General features: G+C 45.0%; 1 protein-coding gene across 2 annotated transcripts in view; it reads right to left on the bottom strand.

Moving 5' to 3' along the window:
- MMP17 (matrix metallopeptidase 17) overlaps window positions 1-20,290 on the bottom strand; it is a 281,400-nt gene that overhangs the window by 46,601 nt on the left and 214,509 nt on the right. For both annotated transcript variants that reach the window (XM_069756062.1, XM_069756063.1), the window contains exon 3: window positions 121-250. In XM_069756062.1, coding sequence (XP_069612163.1) covers window positions 121-250 — 130 coding nt within the window. The remainder of the gene's footprint in view (window positions 1-120; window positions 251-20,290) is intronic.

Genomic DNA, 20,290 nt, shown 5'->3' with positions numbered 1-20,290 from the left:
ATAAAATGTGCAGATTTTGTAAGATTTTTGTTTCATTTTTGCCATGGGAGAAGACAGCCGTAATGTTACTTTTCTGCGCGCTTCACAATGTGGTATAATAGAGATGAAGGCGACCTTTACCTCCAGGATAAATTCCTCTTGCTCCACTTTGTGACCGGCTGCACATTGCGCTTCCTCCTCGTAGGCGCTGATTGGGACAGGTCAGGCAGGGAACAGCGAGGGGTTTTCATTAATTCCAAGGTGGCCTCATCTGTATGTTAGAGGACAAAGCGGTCTCTTAGTAAAGTAATTGTCTTTCATTATTCATCGTTAATCCTTTTGTTAGACAGAGTACTTATTGAACAGCACTCAAGTTTAAAAGAAATGAATGGACTTCCTGTGGGATTTGTAGACTCCTACCGAGACCTAATGAATCAAGTAGTATTAGTAATGCTCTTAGGGAAGTTCTAAAATTGGCCGATTTCACATAAGTTATTGATTTATAAACAATAAAAGCTTGTTAACATCATTTTTTGGTACAGAAACATTCCAGTCAATGAACTTGGACTACAAGACTTCCATGGTGCATTGTGTCAGTAGTACACACTATTACAGCAGTGCCGAATGGGATATTGGAACTTAAAGGGAACTTGCCACCAGTTTTGTGCCTTATAAACAATGCCCTTCACCTGTAAGATAATGTCAATGGGGTTCCTCAAACGCCTCTATAACCTCATAGCTGCCCCTGCATACCTCAGAAAAAGTGCTTTATTCATGTACCTCGCTGCATGCAAATTGTGTGGTCGGGTTCGATGTGAGAATCCACATCACACTCAGAACTGCTCCGGTCCCTTGAAATTTCGCCTCTTGTATTTGGATGAAAGCGGATGACGTTTCCTACGTCATCCACACGGTGATGGAAGTCTTGCGTTTGTACAGTGGAGACCTTCGCAGACGTGCTTCACTCTACCCTACTGAACAGCCAGGGAGGTGGTGACAAGAAAGTAAAACCGACACATGCGAATTACATGACTTTGCGTAGCCGGTCTCTGATTCCACAGTGCAGGCGCAAAACGTCAAGCTCTGCGTGGATGACGTAGGAGATGTCACCCACTTTTATCCAAATAGAAGAGGCGGCGTTTGATAACAGTTGGTGATTATACGATTCCATGGAGTAGGAGGGTGGAGCTAGATGCAGATATTCTGCTGCAAGTTCTCCTGAAACACATTTCTCCATAGAACTTTGTAAGCACCAACTGTCATCTTATATCTCAGTAATGGGAAAGTGTGTCTTCACTAAATACTGATTTTACCTGCGAATTGAGAATTTTGAGATTCAATGATCAGTCAAGGTGGAGAAAGAATCAGATTTCTCTAATAACATCTATTAGGCTAGGTTCACATTGCGTTAATGGGTTAACGCTAACAGACTGCGTTGCACGGCGAAAATGTCGCAATTAACGCCGTGCAACGAGTCCGTTAGCGCACCCATTGACAGCAATGTGATTTGTGCCCGTAGCGCATCGCTAGCGCATGCCATTTTCGGCACGCGCTAGCGATGTGCCGTTCTTTTGTGACGGACCTCGGACGCTGCTTGCAGCGTCCGAGGTGCGTCCGAGGTCCGTCCCTCGCTAGCGCAGATCGGGGATCTGCGCTAGCAGGGACGCCGAACGCGGACCCTAAACAAACATTGCGTTAGCGCTATGCGCTTAACGGATTGCCCTAACGCAATGTGAACCTAGCCTTACAAAGTTTCCTTTTTCCCGTGTATTATTCAATTATGAAAAAATAAAATGAGTTTCTAAGGATTCCTCTACTTACATGAAGCCTCGTTTTAGGAGTAATGTCAGTGCTTTGTAGCATGATGAACATATAGCAACACGACCACTGTATAAATTTTGTAACTTGCCACTTAGTTGGCCAATGCCACAGAATTCAATATAATGAATAGATTCTTAGTTGCACTTTTCACAAAACAGCAGCTCGCAGAGTGCAGCAGCCCTGGATGCTAAAGGGGACCCCCAGATGTGAAGCCCCTACTGCAGATCAGGCATGTGGTACTCATAAAGGGAAGAAGATTCACACATCCATTCAGCTGATAGTGGAATATGGCAGCCAGGACTCTGGATTATTTGTTACTGGTACAGGAGGCTCCCTGCTGCATTTTGCCATTGAATAAATTGCCTGGGAAGATTTACACTGCTGTTCTCAATAGGGACACATCCATTATACTGTAGCTACAGCTCATCCGATGCTGTAACATCCTACGAAGAACGTGCATCGGCATGTACAGACATCTGTGATGTGATATATACTGGACAGTAGACGTGTAGATAGAGTCATTTGTCGGAAGTTTGGTTTCTGGTCCCCTGAGTGTGTTTGGCCCGGGGGTTCCAAAGTAAAGTGCTCCTGGGGATCAAAGCAGCCAAGAAACCATAGTTGGACAGCAGAACTGCTGCGGCCAAGATACCTCAGGGCAATGGAGGTACAATGAGTGTGGAAAAGGCTCCTCTCCTGTTGATACTGAAGATGGCCTTTAGACAAGTGATGGAATGCAGAAGAGAGATTCTGCTTGGCCGACATCTCTGGTTCCGCTTCACTTTAAGCAAAAGAACTGTCAGTCAAGCAGAAGACGGCAGCAGTGTTGGGTGGAGATTAGATCCGGAGTGACAAAGGAAGAGCTTCCACACATCGAAAGAACTTCAGCCTCACTTAGATATTGATTCAAACAGTGATTTCATGGTAACGGAAGAATGGACTGGCTAGCTAAAGTAAGGATGGACTTGCATATAAGCAGTTTGGGGGCTGAAGTCCTGCTGAGAGATTCCCTGTATCCCTGTAAGTTCACGCTAAGGGACTAGAAGACTCTTAAACCATGGCGTGAGTTACTGACCACCAAAATATGCGATGAAATGGAAGGAGAACATGTAAGTTAGCCATCAGCCCTAGCTGACTTGTAACGACTGTGCTATATACAGGATTGAGCATTGTCACTAACCTTTTTCAAATCAATAAATTGAACTCCTGCTTAAGCGATAATGAATAAAAAAGGGCCCATCTCCATGCCGCTTATACTGTCAGACATGAAATAGTAGATGTGCCGCATTGTCTCATGCTAACTCTGATTAGGAATGGCCATGCGAGGCAGACAGCGGCTGGATTCCCCAGCAGACTTCAAAGAGGAGCAACCACACAATTGTAAATTTGTCATTAATAATTGAGAGAGTCTCACTCTTAGGGGAACTGAGCAGAAAAGGAACTTTGTGGAACAGCTGCTGTCTAATCCTTCCACCAAGTATTTAAGAAAAAGAAACATCTTTTGAGGTATACACAGCGCCGGGTCACCGAGTATTCGTCGTACACATAGGATTATGCTCTCGAAATGTCTGACACATTACAGAGGCAGAGCTCATGGTAACCAAAGCTGTCATGTTCTAAGTTGCTTTGTTGTTAGTTTTTCATTAAAACAGATGTGTCACCAGATTTCACACTGCAAAATGCCTACAGGTTAGGTGAGCAGATATTCAATATACTTGGACTCAGTCTTGCTACTTCATTCTATGATGGAACTCCTAAAATCTCATCTATGTATACGGATTATATAGCTATTCCTACAAATTTCAGAGTAAATACAGTACAGACCAAAAGTTTGGACACACCTTCTCATTTAAAGATTTTTCTGTATTTTCATGACTATGAAAATTGTACATTCACACTGAAGGCATCAAAACTATGAATTAACACATGTGGAATTATATACTTAACAAAAAAGTGTGAAACAACTGAAATTATGTCTTATATTCTAGGTTCTTCAAAGTAGCCACCTTTTGCTTTGATGACTGCTTTGCACACTCTTGGCATTCTCTTGATGAGCTTCAAGAGGTAGTCATACGGCAGCAGCTCAGTATTGGGGTATCAGGTGCAGTAATAAGGACACATACGGCAGCAGCGGCTCAGTATTGGGGTATCAGCAGGAAGAGGAGTTTGTGCAGGTTGGGAATAGATGATGATGGGGCTGGAATATGAGAAGTGAAATAAGTCTTTGTTGTATTCTCTGCAGACGATTTCTGGCTGGAAGAAGTTGTCATGTCGGTCTGGGCCAGATGGAAAAGACGGGAAAAATGAACGATTCAATCATAAAGAATGTCAGCGGTAAATCATTATCTGTAACTGTGCTGTGATCTCTTATATGTTCTGCAGGGCTGGTATCTACCACTGACCATATGGCGGTAATATAAATATTGGTCTTTACATAGAGATTATCTTCAGTAATAGCACGGTCATCTGCTGAGGTTCTCCTCCACTAGCGCGTCACCGAGTTGTAATCAAGGATACCTGGTTAGGGGCCCGCTGAGAAGCTTCACCCCCCCTGAACCAAAACCCTAGCTACGCCTCTGTCCCTGGCAGCTTTCGGTTTCAATCACAGGGTGGCGTATTCGCTCTGAGAATACAGAGTGGCGACTGTAACCGTGTCCCCGGCCCTGACTGACACTGGCTATGCACTGAAGCCGAATGTTCCCTGGGAGAATAAAGTTCATTTTCTCAATGCAGCGTTCGGCTATGTGTCAGGCAAGGTAGTAAAGCTATTAACCTGCAGATTACCCAATAATAGGCTAAGTTCACACTAGAGGTTTTTAGCAGTCTTTTTTTATGCAAATGTTCAGCTGCGTATTACAGTACTAGCAAAGTCTATGGGATTTCAGAAATCTCATGCACACACCTTGCTTTTTTTGCCATCAGGATTTTGTGCTTTGCATGTTTTTTTTACACAATGCAGCATGTCACTTCTTTCAGCGCTTTTTCAGCATTTTTCACCCATTTACAAGAATGGGTGGTGAAAAAAAAGTTGAAAATATACAGCAAAAACGCAGGTAACTGGTTTTGCTGTGTTTTTTGTGCCCAAATCTGAATCTGTAGAAGAGGCCTTTTTTTGCAACACTAAACTTTATCAGCATGCACAAAAAACAAACTAGCATGCCAAAAATGCAGCAAAAAATGCAAGAAAACACAAGGAAAACGCAAGAAAAACCAAGACATGCTTTTTTGCAGCTTCTTTCCTCCCAAGAGATCAGGTTTTGCTGCAGAAAAAAAAACGCTAATAGTTTTTTTCTGGTTCCCTTTAATCTCTGCCCACAATGGTGAACATACAAAATATACTTTAAAAAAGGAGAAAATTAAAGGAAAATAAGATACAAATGAAATGAAAACACAAAAACTAGACAAAAAAAACAGGTCCAAATGTAATAATGCGTCAAGCCCCATGGATATCACACCAGTGGTATAAAGACTTCCAGTCATTAATGTTTTAACATCCCCTAATACGGAGGCCGTGTACGTGTGAAAACGTTCAGAGTTTATAGTACTGTATGAATTGCTATAGGGAGTTATGTAAGTAGACAAAATGGTAGAAAAGTCCAATAAACATGACTAATGATGGTAACTGGAAAGAGGACCCTGCTACCAGAAGCTTACAATCTAGTGAAGAAGAAGGAGATGGTAGGTGAGAGGGGCCACTCTACATAAGAAAACAAGCACTGTGCCTTAGGCCTGTCCCACACGTCCAGATAATTCCGGTACCGGAAAAATCGGTACTGGAATTATCTGTGTCCGTGTGTCCGTGTGCTTACGTAGCACATCAGTGTGGCACATGTGCGGCAGCCGTGTGCCGCCCGTTTGCCGACTGACGACCACACGAACCATGTAGGAGACAGCGCTACAGTTAAGCGTTGTCTCCTGCGTGCGGTATTCATCCCTTCTTCCCAGCAGTGTTCGCTGGAGAGAAGGAATGAATAATCTTTTTTTTTCTTTTCCCTTAAAAATAAAGTTTGTGGGTCCCCTCCCGCCTCCCATCCCCTGTGCCCCCCCCCCCTTCCCGCTTGCCAGGAAATACTCACCGACACCCAGCTCCAGCGATGTCTCCTCTCAGCGCCGGCAGCAGGTCCTGTGTGAGCGGTCACGTGGTCCCGCTCATTACAGTGAGGAATATGCACTGTATTCCTCACTGTAATGAGCGGGACCACGTGACCGCTCACACAGCACAGGTGCTTACAGTAGCGCTGTCTCCTGCACGGCACACGTACTGCACATGGACAGCATCCATGTGCGGTACGTGTTTTACACGGACCCATTGACTTTAATGTGTCCGTGTGATCCGTGCGTTCCCACAAACACTGACATGTCTCTGTGTTTTTCAAACGGCCACACGGTCCGTGAAAACACGCTGACATGTGCAGAGACACATTGACTTTAAGGTACCGTTACACTTAACGATTTACCAACGATCACGACCAGCGATACGACCTGGCCGTGATCGTTGGTAAGTCGTCGTGTGGTCGCTGGAGAGCTGTCACACAGACAGCTCTCCAGCGACCAACGATGCCGAAGTCCCCGGGTAACCAGGGTAAACATCGGGTTACTAAGCGCAGGGCCGCGCTTAGTAACCCGATGTTTACCCTGGATACCATTGTAAAAGTAAAAAAAAAACACTACATACTTATGTGACGCCCAGGAGACCGGGGTACCCAGCACCGGACCAATGGGGTCTGTATCTTGAGGGGTATGTCACGGGTGGCTTGACCCGGTGCTGTGGCCTCAGGCAATGCACAGTGTAAGGGTATCGTGAGGGAACAGGCACTTACTTGATCAGCAGCAGGTTCTCCCAGCGGTGATGATCCCGATCCTGGATAGATGGCTATTGTCCAAATGAAAGACTGAGGCACTGAAACATTTAACCAGTTTACTTCAACATAAAGGGATTTACAACCAGTCCTGTCACCGGAGTCTGTATGGGAACTGTGACTGTTGCTGCGTCCGGCCCTAGTGAAGCTGATATCACCTCACGTTTTTCCGGTTGCTGTATTATATATAATGAATACAGCCACGGATCCGGTATCCGTCTTTGCGCCTGTTCTGGGTAGTGATTAATGCTACCCGGTTCTCACAATGTCCTTTTTCTCTGTCCCTCTTCTCCTCAGGCCGGTGATTTAGGCCTGGAAACAGTCACAGGACTGTTAGAAATTCAGCTGTATGACCTCTCACTTTCAGCTCCTTAGCCCAACTGCCAGTTCTTCTCTCAGACCAGAATGGATCAAGGGGAGTCTCTGGAGCTCCCTCTTCTGGCTGGAGGTGGTATTGCAGTCTTGCTATTTTAGTATGTGTATTTAGTGTCAGTAACTATTTTTGTGGCAAATACCCCTAGGGGTGCCACACTTACATTCCTGTCGCGTCCCCCAGCGTCAGCTTCCCTGCACTGTGTAAGCGCTGGCCGGAAAGCAGAGCAGTGACGTCACCGCTGTGCTCTGCTTTACGGCCGGCCGGCGCTGACACTGGGGGACGCAGGGAAGCTGACGCTGAAGGACGTGACAGGACTGTAAGTATGTAGTGTTTTTTTTTTTTACTTTTACAATGGTAACCAGGGTAAACATCGGGTTACTAAGCGTGGCCCTGCGCTTAGTAACCCGATGTTTACCCTGGTTACCAGTGAAGACATCGCTGAATCGTCGTCACACACGCCGATTCAGCGATGTCAGCGGGTGATCCAGCAACGAAATAAAGTTCTGGACTTTCCCCAGCAGGGGCCTGATCGTTGGTCGCTGTCACGCATAACGGTTTCGTTAACGATATCGTTGCTACGTCACAAAAAGCAACGATATCGTTAACGATATCGTTATGTGTGACGGTACCTTTAGAGAATGTTTAAGCCCACTCTTCGTCATCAATGGATTCTTGGCTGCTTGTTTAAGCTTTAAATGATGTGCCTATTTACTACATTTATTTCTGGGAAGGGTTTTAATAAGGTACTTAATCATTTCCAGATTTAGTTATTACTTATGCGGAGACTAAATTGGCAAGCATAAACTCACTATAGAAGCCATTCTCATCCACAAAGTACATATTCACGTGTTAATTACTTACTAATTCCTGAATCTTTACTCTCAATTAGGATTTGTGCAGCTATTAGTTAGCTCTCATTATGTCCATGTCTCTGCTTAGCAGAAAGAATGAAACTGTTTATTGCCCCCTAAATAGTGGTTTCCTTAGTGTCTCCTACGGGTGCTTTCGCATGTGCTGCTTTGATGCAGGTTTTGTAGCCAATGTAGTGGAATGTAAAGTAATGAAATTCTATCCACGTATAGTTTTGGCATTAAAAACTTCCAAATAAAAATACATAAACTAGATTAGGCCTTTTTACGCACACTTTTGAAGTTGCGATATCCATTGTCACCTCTACTTTTGTAGCGTCCTCTTCTGCAGGCCAAAAACACATAGTGGTCTAGAGGAGGGATGGGCAACAATCATTTCAAGGTCACTCCTTTGTCTGGTGGGCCCAAATCCAATCTCAAGATACAGACAGGAGTGTTATGGCTGTGTTGCACACTATCACTCACTGACAGGCAAAGCAGAAAATACAAGGCTTATAATGCATATATCATAACAAGAAAGTCATTTTCTGGTTAGTCATTCTATGCTAGGTGGCCAGTTTCTTAAAAATCCAGGGTCCAACAAAACAACTGTAAAATTATGCAACCACAGAACATAGCAAATCATAAGTCAGATAGCAAGCTACATCACTTCAGGTATACAGTTAGGTCCATATATATTTGGACAGAGACAACATTTTTCTAATTTTGACCAAATAATTAATGAGAAATACCGCGCTACAAGTGCCTGGAGCTAATGACAAAATAATCACCTCCTCTATCCTAAAAGGTCATATGCACCACCTCATGTGCAACATTGCTATGCGTACCCACCAAGTCATATGTACCACCTCATCTGCAACACTGCTATGCATACCCGCCATGTCGCCCTGTATAATACACACAAGCAACACCACGTTATGTTGCGCTCATATAAAATGCAGTCCTTGTGCACAATTTAGTTACAGATGCAGTTTAATGCCTGTTTGCACGTTTTTGCATACCTAGTCCAGGGAGGTGTATACCGGATTACTGAAGGGCTGGCCGCATTCCAGATAGTGTGAGGGGGGACCTGCGCACGCCGACGCTAGCTAGGGCAGAAAAATACCCGTATGCTCAGGAGGGTAAGCGTGCACCTTCAGGTGCTGACAGCAGCAGGTGCCGAGTTACCGCTACTTCGTGCAGTGCCAGAGATGTCCTGGCCGGTGGCGTCCCTGGATGCGTGAGAAAAAAATGGCCGACACTGACAAGCAGCGTGTGACGTCACTGGCCTATGGAGCCTCACCAGGGCCAAACTAACCAACGCGTTTCAAAGTGTAACGCACTCCTTCATCCAGGGTGGCACATATTAAGGAGCTGAAACTCCTAAACCCTTCATCCAATTTTTATGTGGATACCCTCAAATGAAAGCTGAAAGTCTGAACTTCAACTGCAACTGAATGCAGCCATAACCCTAGCCCTATCGCTAGCCCTAACCCTAGCCTTAACCCTACCCCTACCCCTAGCCCTAACCCTAGCCCTAATCCTAACCCTAGCCCTAATCCTAACCCTAGCCCTAACCCTTGCCCTAACCCTAGCCCTAACCCTAACCCTAGCCCTAGCCCTAACCCTTTCTCTAACCCTAGCCCTAATCCTAACCCTAGCCCTAACCCTAGCCTTAGCCCTAACCCTAGCCCTAACCCTAATGGGAAAATGGAAATAAATACATTTTTTTAATTTTATTATTTTTCCCTAACTATGGGGGTGATGAAGGGGGGTTTGATTTACTTTTATAGCGTTTTTTTAGTCACAGATTAAAAGATGCTTTTTATTGCAAAAAATAGTTTTTGCGTCTCCACATTTTGAGAGCTATAATTTTTCCACATTTTGGTCCACAGAGTCAAGTGAGGTCTTGTTTTTTGCGGGATGAGTTGACGTTTTTATTGGTAACATTTTCGGGCACGTGACATTTTTTGATCGCTTTTTATTCTGATTTCTGTGAGGCAGAATGACCAAAAAACAGCTATTTATGAATTTCTTTGGGGGGGGGGGGGGGGGAGGGCGTTTATACCATTCCGTGTTTGGTAAAATGGATAAGGCAGTTTTATTGTTCGGGTCAGTACAATAACAGTGATACCTCATTTATATCATGTTTTATGTTTTGGCGCTTTTATACGATAAAAACTATTTTATAGAAAAAATAATTATTTTTGCATCGCTTTATTCTCAGAACTATAACTTTTTTACTTTTTTGCTGCTGATGCTGTATGGCGGCTCGTTTTTTGCGGGACAAAATGACATTTTCAGCGGTACCATGGTTATTTATATCCGTCTTTTTGATCGCGTGTTATTCCACTTTTTGTTCGGCGGTATGATAATAAAGCGTTTTTTGTCTCTCTTTTTTTTTTTTTTCTTACGGTGTTTACTGAAGGGGTTAACTAGTGGGACAGTTTTATAGGTCGGGTCGTTACGGACGCGGTGATACTAAATATGTGTACTTTTATTGTTTTTTTTTATTTAGATAAAGAAATGTATTTATGGGAATAATATATATATTTTTTTTTCATTATTTAGGATTTTTTTTCAAAAATTTTTTTACACACTTGTAAAATTTTTTTTTAACTTTTTTACTTTGTCCCAGGGGGGGACAATACAGATCCGTGATCTGCCAGTTTGCACAGCACTCTGACAGATCACCGATCTGTCTCAGAGCGCTGCAGCGTTACCAAGTGCCTGCTCTGAGCAGGCACTTGGGAAGGCACCTCCCTCCCTACAGGACCCGGATCCGCGGCCATCTTGGATCCGGGACTTGCTGCAGGGAGGAAGGTAGGAGACGCCCGGAGCAACGCGATCACATCGCATTGCTGCGGGGGTCTCAGGGAAGCCTGCAGGGAGCCCCCTCCCTGCGCGATGCTTCCCTGTACCGCCGGCACATCGCGATCATGTTTGATCGCGGTGTGCCGGGGGGTTAATGTGCCGGGGGCGGTCCGTGACCACTCCTGGCACATAGTGCCGGATGTCAGCTGCGATAAGCAGCTGACACCCGGCCGCGATCGGCCGCGCTCCCCCTGTGAAATGGAAATAAATACATTTTTTTAAATTTTTTAATTTTTCCCTAACTAAGGGGGTGATGAAGGGGGGTTTGATTTACTTTTATAGTGGGTTTTTTAGCGGATTTTTATGATTAGCAGCCGTCACACACTGAAAGACGCTTTTTATTGCAAAAAATATTTTTTGCGTTACCACATTTTGAGAGCTATAATTTTTCCATATTTTGGTCCACAGAGTCATGTGAGGTCTTGTTTTTTGCGGGACAAGTTTACGTTTTTATTGGTAAGATTTTCGGGCACGTGACATTGTTTGATCGCTTTTTATTCCGATTTTTGTGAGGCAGAATGACCAAAAACCAGCTATTCATGAATTTCTTTTGGGGGAGGCGTTTATACCGTTCCGCGTTTGGTAAAATTGATAAAGCAGTTTTATTCTTCGGGTCAGTACGATTACAGCGACACCTCATTTATATCATTTTTTTATGTTTTGGCGCTTTTATATGATAAAAACTATTTTATAGAAAAAATAATTATTTTTGCATCGCGTTATTCTGAGGACTATAACTTTTTTATTTTTTCGCTGATGATGCTGTATGGCAGCTCTTTTTTTGCGAGACAAGATGACGTTTTCAGCGGTACCATGGACATTTATTTCCATCTTTTTGATCGCGTGTTATTCCACATTTTGTTCGGCGGTATGATGATAAAGCGTTGTTTTTTGCCTCGTTTTTTTTTACCGCGTTTGCTGAAGGGGTTGACTAGCGGGACAGTTTTATAGGACGGACGCAGCGATACTAAATATGTGTACTTTTATTTATTTTGTATTATTTAGATAAAGAAATGTATTTATGGGAACAATATATATATATTTTTTCTTTATTTGAAATTTTTTTTTTTACACATGTGAATATATATTTTTTTACTTTACAACATTGCCCGGGGAAGGGGTGGGGCATCATGTTATAGGGTCAGATCGCTGATCTGAAACTTTGCACAGCACTGTGTGTCAGATCAGCGATCTGACATGCAGGGCTGCAGGCTTACTAGCGCTTGCTCTGAGCAGGTGCTGTGAAGCCACCTCCCTGCAGGGCCTGGATGCAGCCCCGCGGCCATTTTGGATTCGGAGCCTGCAGGGAGAAGAAGGTAGGAGACCCTCGGAGAAACGCGATCACATCACGTTGCTCCGAGGGTCTCAGGGAAGCACGCAGGGAGGGATGCTTCCCTATGCCGCCGGAACACTGCGATCATGTTTGATCGCAGTGTGCTGTGCTTAATGTGAGTGGGGCGGTCTGTGACTGCTCCTGGCACATAGTGCCGGATGTCAGCTGCGATAATCAGCTGACAGCCGGCTGCGATCGGTCGCGCTCCCACTGTGAGTGCGGCCGATCGCATATGATGTACTATCCCATCACTGGGAATTAAGTCCCAGGTCTGTTGTGAATTCTATTGTCAAGCTCCCTCCTGTGGTCATGAATGGTACTTCGGCTGGTTCTGTCCATGGGCTTCCTCTGGTGGTTGTGAGTGGGGCTGCGGCTTCTGAGGTTCCTTCCACAGGTGACGAGGTTAATTCGTTAGCTGGCTGCTCTATTTAACTCCACCTAGATCATTGCTCCATGCCACCTGTCAATGTTCCAGTATTGGTCTAGTTCACTCCTGGATCGTTCTTGTGACCTGTTTTCCCAGCAGAAGCTAAGTTCCTGCTTGTTTTTCTCTGGTTTGCTATTTTTCTGTCCAGCTTGCTATTTTGATTGTTGTCTTGCTTGCTGGAAGCTCTGGGACGCAGAGGGAGCGCCTCCGCACCGTGAGTCGGTGCGGAGGGTCTTTTTGCGCCCTCTGCGTGGTCTTTTTGTAGTTTTTTGTGCTGACCGCAAAGCTACCTTTCCTATCCTCTGTCTGTTCAGTAAGTCGGGCCTCACTTTGCTAAATCTATTTCATCTCTGTGTTTGTAATTTTCATCTTTACTCACAGTCATTATATGTGGGGGGCTGCCTTTTCCTTTGGGGAATTTCTCTGAGGCAAGGTAGGCTTTATTTTTCTATCTTTAGGGCTAGCTAGTTCCTTAGGCTGTGTCGAGTTGCATAGGGAGCGTTAGGAGCAATCCACGGCTATTTCTAGTGTGTGTGATAGGATTAGGGATTGTGGTCAGCAGAGTTCCCACGTCTCAGAGCTCGTCCTATATTATCAGTAACTATCAGGTCATTTCGTGTGCTCTTAACCACCAGGTCCATGATTGTCCTGACCACCAGGTCATAACAGTACAGGTGGCCCAAAGTACTAATGCATCTCAATAGAGGGATAAGAGAAGTTCTGAGACCATTTTTTTTTCTTTGCAGTGTGTTTTGTCTCTCTTTTCCCCTTTACCTCTGGGTGGTTCAGGATACAGGTGTAGATATGGACATTCAAGGTCTGTCCTCTTGTATGGATAATGTCACTGCAAGGGTACGAAACATTCAAGATTTTGTGGTTCAGAATCCAATGTTAGAGCCTAGGATTCCTATTCCTGATTTGTTTTTTGGGGATAGATCTAAGTTTCTGAATTTCAAAAATAATTGTAAATTGTTTCTTGCTTTGAAACCTCGCTCCTCAGGTGACCCTGTTCAACAAGTGAAAATCATTATTTCTTTGTCACGTGGCGACCCTCAAGACTGGGCATTTTCCCTTGCGCCAGGAGATCCAGCATTGCGTGATGTTGATGCGTTTTTTCTGGCGCTCGGATTGCTTTATGATGAACCTAATTCAGTGGATCAGGCAGAGAAAATCTTGCTGGCTCTGTGTCAGGGTCAGGATGAGGTAGAGATATATTGTCAGAAGTTTAGGAAGTGGTCTGTACTCACTCAGTGGAATGAATGTGCCCTGGCAGCAATTTTCAGAAAGGGTCTCTCTGAAGCCCTTTAGGATGTCATGGTGGGGTTTCCCATGCCTGCTGGTCTGAATGAGTCTATGTCTTTGGCCATTCAGATCGATCGACGCTTACGTGAGCGTAAAGCTGTGCACCATTTGGCGGTATTATCTGAGCATAGACCAGAGCCTATGCAATGTGATAGGACTTTGACCAGAGCTGAACGGCAAGAACACAGACGTCGGAATGGGCTGTGTTTTTACTGTGGTGATTCCACTCATGCTATCTCCGATTGTCCTAAGCGCACTAAGCGTTTCGCTAGGTCTGCCACCATTGGTACGGTACAGTCCAAATTTCTTTTGTCCGTTACTCTGATCTGCTCTTTGTCATCCTATTCTGTTATGGCATTTGTGGATTCAGGCGCTGCCCTGAATTTGATGGATTTGGAGTTTGCTAGGCGCTGTGGTTTTTTCTTGGAGCCCTTGCAGTATCCTATTCCATTGAGAGGAATTGATGCTACGCCTTTGGCCAAGAATAAGCCTCAGTACTGGACCCAATTGACCATGTGCATGGCTCCTGCACATCAGGAGGATATTCGCTTTTTGGTGTTGCATAATCTGCATGATGTGTTTGTTTTGGGGTTGCCATGGCTACAGGTCCATAATCCAGTATTTGATTGGAAATCTATGTCTGTGTCCAGCTGGGGTTGTCAGGGAGTACATGGTGATGTTCCATTTTTGTCTATTTCGTCATCCACCCCTTCTGAAGTCCCGGAGTTTTTGTCGGATTACCGGGAAGTATTTGATGAGCCCAAATCCAGTGCCCTACCTCCTCATAGGGATTGCGATTGTGCTATCAATTTGATTCCTGGTAGTAAGTTTCCTAAGGGCCGACTGTTCAATTTATCTGTGCCAGAGCACGCCGCTATGCGGAGTTATGTAAAGGAATCCTTGGAGAAGGGTCATATTCGCCCGTCGTCGTCACCATTGGGAGCAGGGTTCTTTTTTGTGGCCAAGAAGGATGGTTCTTTGAGACCTTGTATTGATTACCGCTTTCTTAATAAGATCACAGTCAAATTTCAGTGCCCTTTGCCGCTGCTGTCTGATTTATTTGCTTGGATTAAGGGGGCTAGTTGGTTCACCAAGATAGATCTTCGTGGTGCGTATAATCTTGTGCGTATTAAACAGGGCGATGAATGGAAAACAGCATTTAATACGCCCGAGGGCCATTTTGAGTACCTGGTTATGCCATTCGGGCTTTCCAATGCTCCATCAGTATTTCAGTCCTTTATGCATGACATCTTCCGAAAGTACCTGGATAAATTCCTGATTGTATATTTGGATGATATTTTGGTCTTCTCGGATGATTGGGAGTCTCAAGTGAAGCAGGTCAGAATGGTGTTCCAGGTCCTTCGTGCGAATTCTTTGTTTGTGAAGGGGTCAAAGTGTCTCTTTGGAGTTCAGAAGGTTTCATTTTTGGGTTTCATTTTTTCCCCTTCTACTATCGAGATGGACCCTGTTAAAGTCCAGGCCATTTATGATTGGACTCAGCCGACATCTGTGAAGAGTCTGCAAAAGATCCTGGGCTTTGCTAATTTTTATCGTCGCTTCATCAGTAATTTTTCTAGTGTTGCTAAACCGTTGACTGATTTGACCAAGAAGGGTGCTGATATGGTCAATTGGTCTTCTGCGGCTGTGGAAGCTTTTCAGGAGTTGAAGCGTCGTTTTTCTTCTGCCCCTGTGTTGTGCCAGCCAGATGTTTCGCTTCCGTTTCAGGTCGAGGTTGATGCTTCTGAGATTGGAGCAGGGGCTGTTTTGTCGCAAAGAAGTTCTGATGGCTCGGGGATGAAACCATGTGCCTTCTTTTCTAGAAAGTTTTCGCCTGCTGAGCGCAATTATGATGTTGGCAATCGAGAGTTGTTGGCCATGAAGTGGGCATTCGAGGAGTGGCGTCATTGGCTTGAAGGAGCCAAGCATCGCGTGGTGGTCTTGACGGATCACAAGAATTTGACTTATCTCGAGTCTGCCAAACGGTTGAATCCGAGACAGGCTCGATGGTCATTATTTTTCTCACGTTTTGATTTTGTGGTTTCGTACCTTCCGGGCTCTAAGAATGTGAAGGCTGATGCCCTGTCAAGGAGTTTTGTGCCCGACTCTCCGGGTGTTCCTGAGCCGGTGGGTATTCTCAAAGAGGGGGTAATTTTGTCTGCCATCTCCCCTAATTTGCGGCGGGTGCTGCAAAAATTTCAGGCTGATAGACCTGACCGTTGCCCAGCAGAGAAACTGTTTGTCCCTGATAAATGGACTAGTAGAGTTATCTCTGAGGTTCATTGTTCGGTGTTGGCTGGTCATCCGGGAATCTTTGGTACCAGAGATTTGGTGGCTAGATCCTTTTGGTGGCCGTCTTTGTCGCGGGATGTGCGTTCTTTTGTGCAGTCCTGTGGGACTTGTGCTCGGGCTAAGCCCTGCTGTTCTCGTGCCAGTGGGTTGCTTTTGCCCTTGCCGGTCCCGAAGAGGCCCTGGACGCATATCTCTATGGATTTTATTTCGGATCTCCCTGTCTCTCAAAAGATGTCGGTCATTTGGGTGGTTTGTGATCGCTTCTCTAAGATGGTCCATTTGGTACCCTTGTCTAAATTGCCTTCCTCCTCTGATTTGGTGCCATTGTTTTTCCAGCATGTGGTTTGTTTACATGGCATTCCGGAGAACATCGTTTCGGACAGAGGTTCCCAGTTTGTTTCGAGGTTTTGGCAAGCCTTTTGTGCTAGGATGGGCATTGATTTGTCTTTTTCCTCGGCTTTCCATCCTCAGACAAATGGCCAAACCGAATGAACTAATCAGACTTTGGAAACATATCTGAGATGCTTTGTTTCTGCTGATCAGGATGATTGGGTGTCCTTTTTGCCTTTGGCTGAGTTCGCCCTTAATAATCGGGCCAGCTCGGCTACTTTGGTTTTGCCATTTTTCTGCAATTCTGGTTTCCATCCTCGTTTCTCTTCAGGGCAGGTTGAGTCTTCGGACTGTCCTGGTGTAGATAATGTGGTGGATAGGTTGCAGCAGATTTGGACTCATGTGGTGGACAATTTGACATTGTCCCAGGAGAAGGCTCAACGTTTCGCTAACCGCCGGCGCTGTGTGGGTCCCCGACTTCGTGTTGGGGATTTGGTTTGGTTGTCGTCTCGTTATGTTCCTATGAAGGTTTCCTCTCCTAAGTTTAAGCCTCGTTTCATTGGTCCGTATAAGATTTCTGAGGTTCTCAATCCTGTGTCGTTTCGTTTGACCCTTCCAGCTTCTTTTGCCATCCATAATGTATTCCATAGGCCATTGTTGCGGAGATACGTGGCGCCTGTGGTTCCATCCGTTGATCCTCCTGCCCCGGTGTTGGTTGAGGGGGAGTTGGAGTATGTGGTGAAGATTTTGGATTCTCGTATTTCGAGACGGAAACTCCAGTACCTGGTCAAATGGAAGGGTTATGGTCAGGAAGATAATTCCTGGGTCTTTGCCTCCGATGTTCATGCTGCCGATCTGGTTCGTGCCTTTCATTTGGCTCGTCCTGGTCGGCCTGGGGGCTCTGGTGAGGGTTCGGTGACCCCTCCTCAAGGGGGGGGGGGGTACTGTTGTGAATTCTGTTGTCAGGCTCCCTCCTGTGGTCATGAATGGTACTTCGGTTGGTTCTGTCCATGGGCTTCCTCTGGTGGTTGTGAGTGGGGCTGCGGCTTCTGAGGTTCCTTCCACAGGTGACGAGGTTAATTCGTTAGCTGGCTGCTCTATTTAACTCCACCTAGATCATTGCTCCATGCCACCTGTCAATGTTCCAGTATTGGTCTAGTTCACTCCTGGATCGTTCTTGTGACCTGTTTTCCCAGCAGAAGCTAAGTTCCTGCTTGTTTTTCTCTGGTTTGCTATTTTTCTGTCCAGCTTGCTATTTTGATTGTTGTCTTGCTTGCTGGAAGCTCTGGGACGCAGAGGGAGCGTCTCCGCACCGTGAGTCGGTGCGGAGGGTCTTTTTGCGTCCTCTGCGTGGTCTTTTTGTAGTTTTTTGTGCTGACCGCAAAGCTACCTTTCCTATCCTCTGTCTGTTCAGTAAGTCGGGCCTCACTTTGCTAAATCTATTTCATCTCTGTGTTTGTAATTTTCCTCTTTACTCACAGTCATTATATGTGGGGGGCTGCCTTTTCCTTTGGGGAATTTCTCTGAGGCAAGGTAGGCTTTATTTTTCTATCTTTAGGGCTAGCTAGTTCCTTAGGCTGTGTCGAGTTGCATAGGGAGCAATCCACGGCTATTTCTAGTGTGTGTGATAGGATTAGGGATTGCGGTCAGCAGAGTTCCCACGTCTCAGAGCTCGTCCTATATTATCAGTAACTATCAGGTCATTTCGTGTGCTCTTAACCACCAGGTCCATTATTGTCCTGACCACCAGGTCATAACACAGGTCACCTCGATGGGATAGTGGAATTAAGGGGTTAAAATTCATTGTGGTAATGTCTATAACCAAAATTAGAAAAATGTTGTCTCTGTCCAAATATATATGGACCTAACTGTACATATTCAGTAAGGGATAGATCCTACAAAATTCTGAAGTACCGTATATAATCCCCCCAAAAAGCAAATATATTGTATATATAAAAAATATGTATATAAAAAAATCTAATTTCATTTCCTATTGCACATAGTGCACAAAAATATTAAATTCTAAAAAATAAAGTTAAGTCAATGATGAAGACACAAAATATATAAGCAGCACAAATGGACAAATACATAAATATATACAGTATAGTGGTAGCCAAAAAATAGAGGAATGCGGGAATCAATAATAACCATAAGGTACAACGGGGAAAAAAAGTATTTAGTCAGCCACCAATTGTGCAAGTTCTCCCACTTAAAAAGATGAGAGAGGCCTGTAATTGACATCATAGGTAGACCACAACTATGAGAGTCAAAATGAGAAAATAAATCCAGAAAATCACCTTGTCTGATTTGGAATGATTTATTTTGGACGCGACTCCACTCCCATAGGTGTAGAGCGCTGTTATGATAAGGCAATTCAGTACCACAATGGACATAGAAGCCAGAGCACATACAGTGACCTGACAATAACCCAAAAACACAGAACGAGCTCTGAGACGTGGAAACTCTGCTGACCGCAATCCCTAATCCTCTCCAACACACACTAGAGGCAGCCGTGGATTGCGCCTAACGCTCCCTATGCAACTCGGCACAGCCTGAGAAACTAGCTAGCCTGAAGATAGAAAATAAGCCTACCTTGCCTCAAGGAAATACCCCAAAGGAAAAGGCAGCCCCCACATATAATGACTGTGAGTTAAGATGAAAAGACAAACGTAGAGATGAAATAGATTTAGCAAAGTGAGGCCCGACTTTCTGAACAGAGCGAGGATAGGAAAGATAACTTTGCGGTCAACACAAAACCCTACAAACAACCATGCAAAGGGGGCAAAAAGACCCTCCGTATCGAACTAATGGCACGGAGGGACACCCTCTGCGTCCCAGAGCTACCAGCAAACAAGAAAAAACAAATACGCAAGCTGGACAGGAAAAAACAGCAAACAAAATAACAAAAGCGGAACTTAGCTATGCAGAGCAGCAGGCCTGTTGTGAATTCTGTGGCTGAATTCACTCCTGTGGTCACAAGTGGTACTGCAGCTTCTGAGCTTCCTCCCTCAGGTGTTCTGGTGAGCTCGTTGGCTGCTTTGTTATTTAACTCCGCCTGATTCTGTCTTCCTTGCTCCTTGTCAATGTTCCAGTGTTGGATCTGAGCTTCTGGATCTTTCCTGTGGCCTGCTGCTCTGCTTAGATAAGTGTTTTTTTGCTTTTGTTGCTACTTTTTCTGTCCAGCTTGTCTATTCGTTTTGCTGGAAGCTCTGAGACGCAAAGGGTGTACCGCCGTGCCGTTAGTTCGGCACGGTGGGTCTTTTTGCCCCCTTTGCGTGGTTTTTTTGCTTTAGGGTTTTTTGTAGACTGCAAAGTTCTCTTTGCTATCCTCGCTCTATCTAGAATATCGGGCCTCACTTTGCTGAATCTATTTCATCCCTACGTTTGTCTTTTCTTCTTGCTAACAGTCATTATATGTGGGGGGCTGCCTTTTCCTTTGGGGTATTTCTCTGAGGCAAGTCAGGCTTGTTTTTCTACCTTCAGGCTAGTCAGCTCCTCAGGCTGTGCCGAGTTGCATAGGTAGTGTCAGGCGCAATCCACAGCTGCCTTTAGTTGTGCTTAGGATAGGTTCAGGTTTTGCGGTCTACAGAGATTCCACGTCTCAGAGCTCGTTCTATTGTTTTTGGGTTATTGTCAGATCACTGTATGTGCTCTGATTGCTGGCACACTGTGTCACTGGATTGCCTACATAACACAGGCCACAGGAACGATCCAGGATGAAGCAAGTCCTATACTAGAACATTGACTGGAGGCCAGGATCAGAGCACCAGGTGGAGTTAAATAGCGCAGCACCTAACGACTTCACCACATCACCTGAGGAAGGAAACACAGAAGCCGCAGTACCACTCTCCTCCA

Source organism: Ranitomeya imitator, chromosome 1 (assembly GCF_032444005.1).
Source record: "Ranitomeya imitator isolate aRanImi1 chromosome 1, aRanImi1.pri, whole genome shotgun sequence".
Taxonomy (NCBI): Eukaryota; Metazoa; Chordata; class Amphibia; order Anura; family Dendrobatidae; genus Ranitomeya; species Ranitomeya imitator.
Note: the sequence above shows the minus strand (reverse complement) of the source record. Positions and strands in the feature narration are given on the sequence as shown.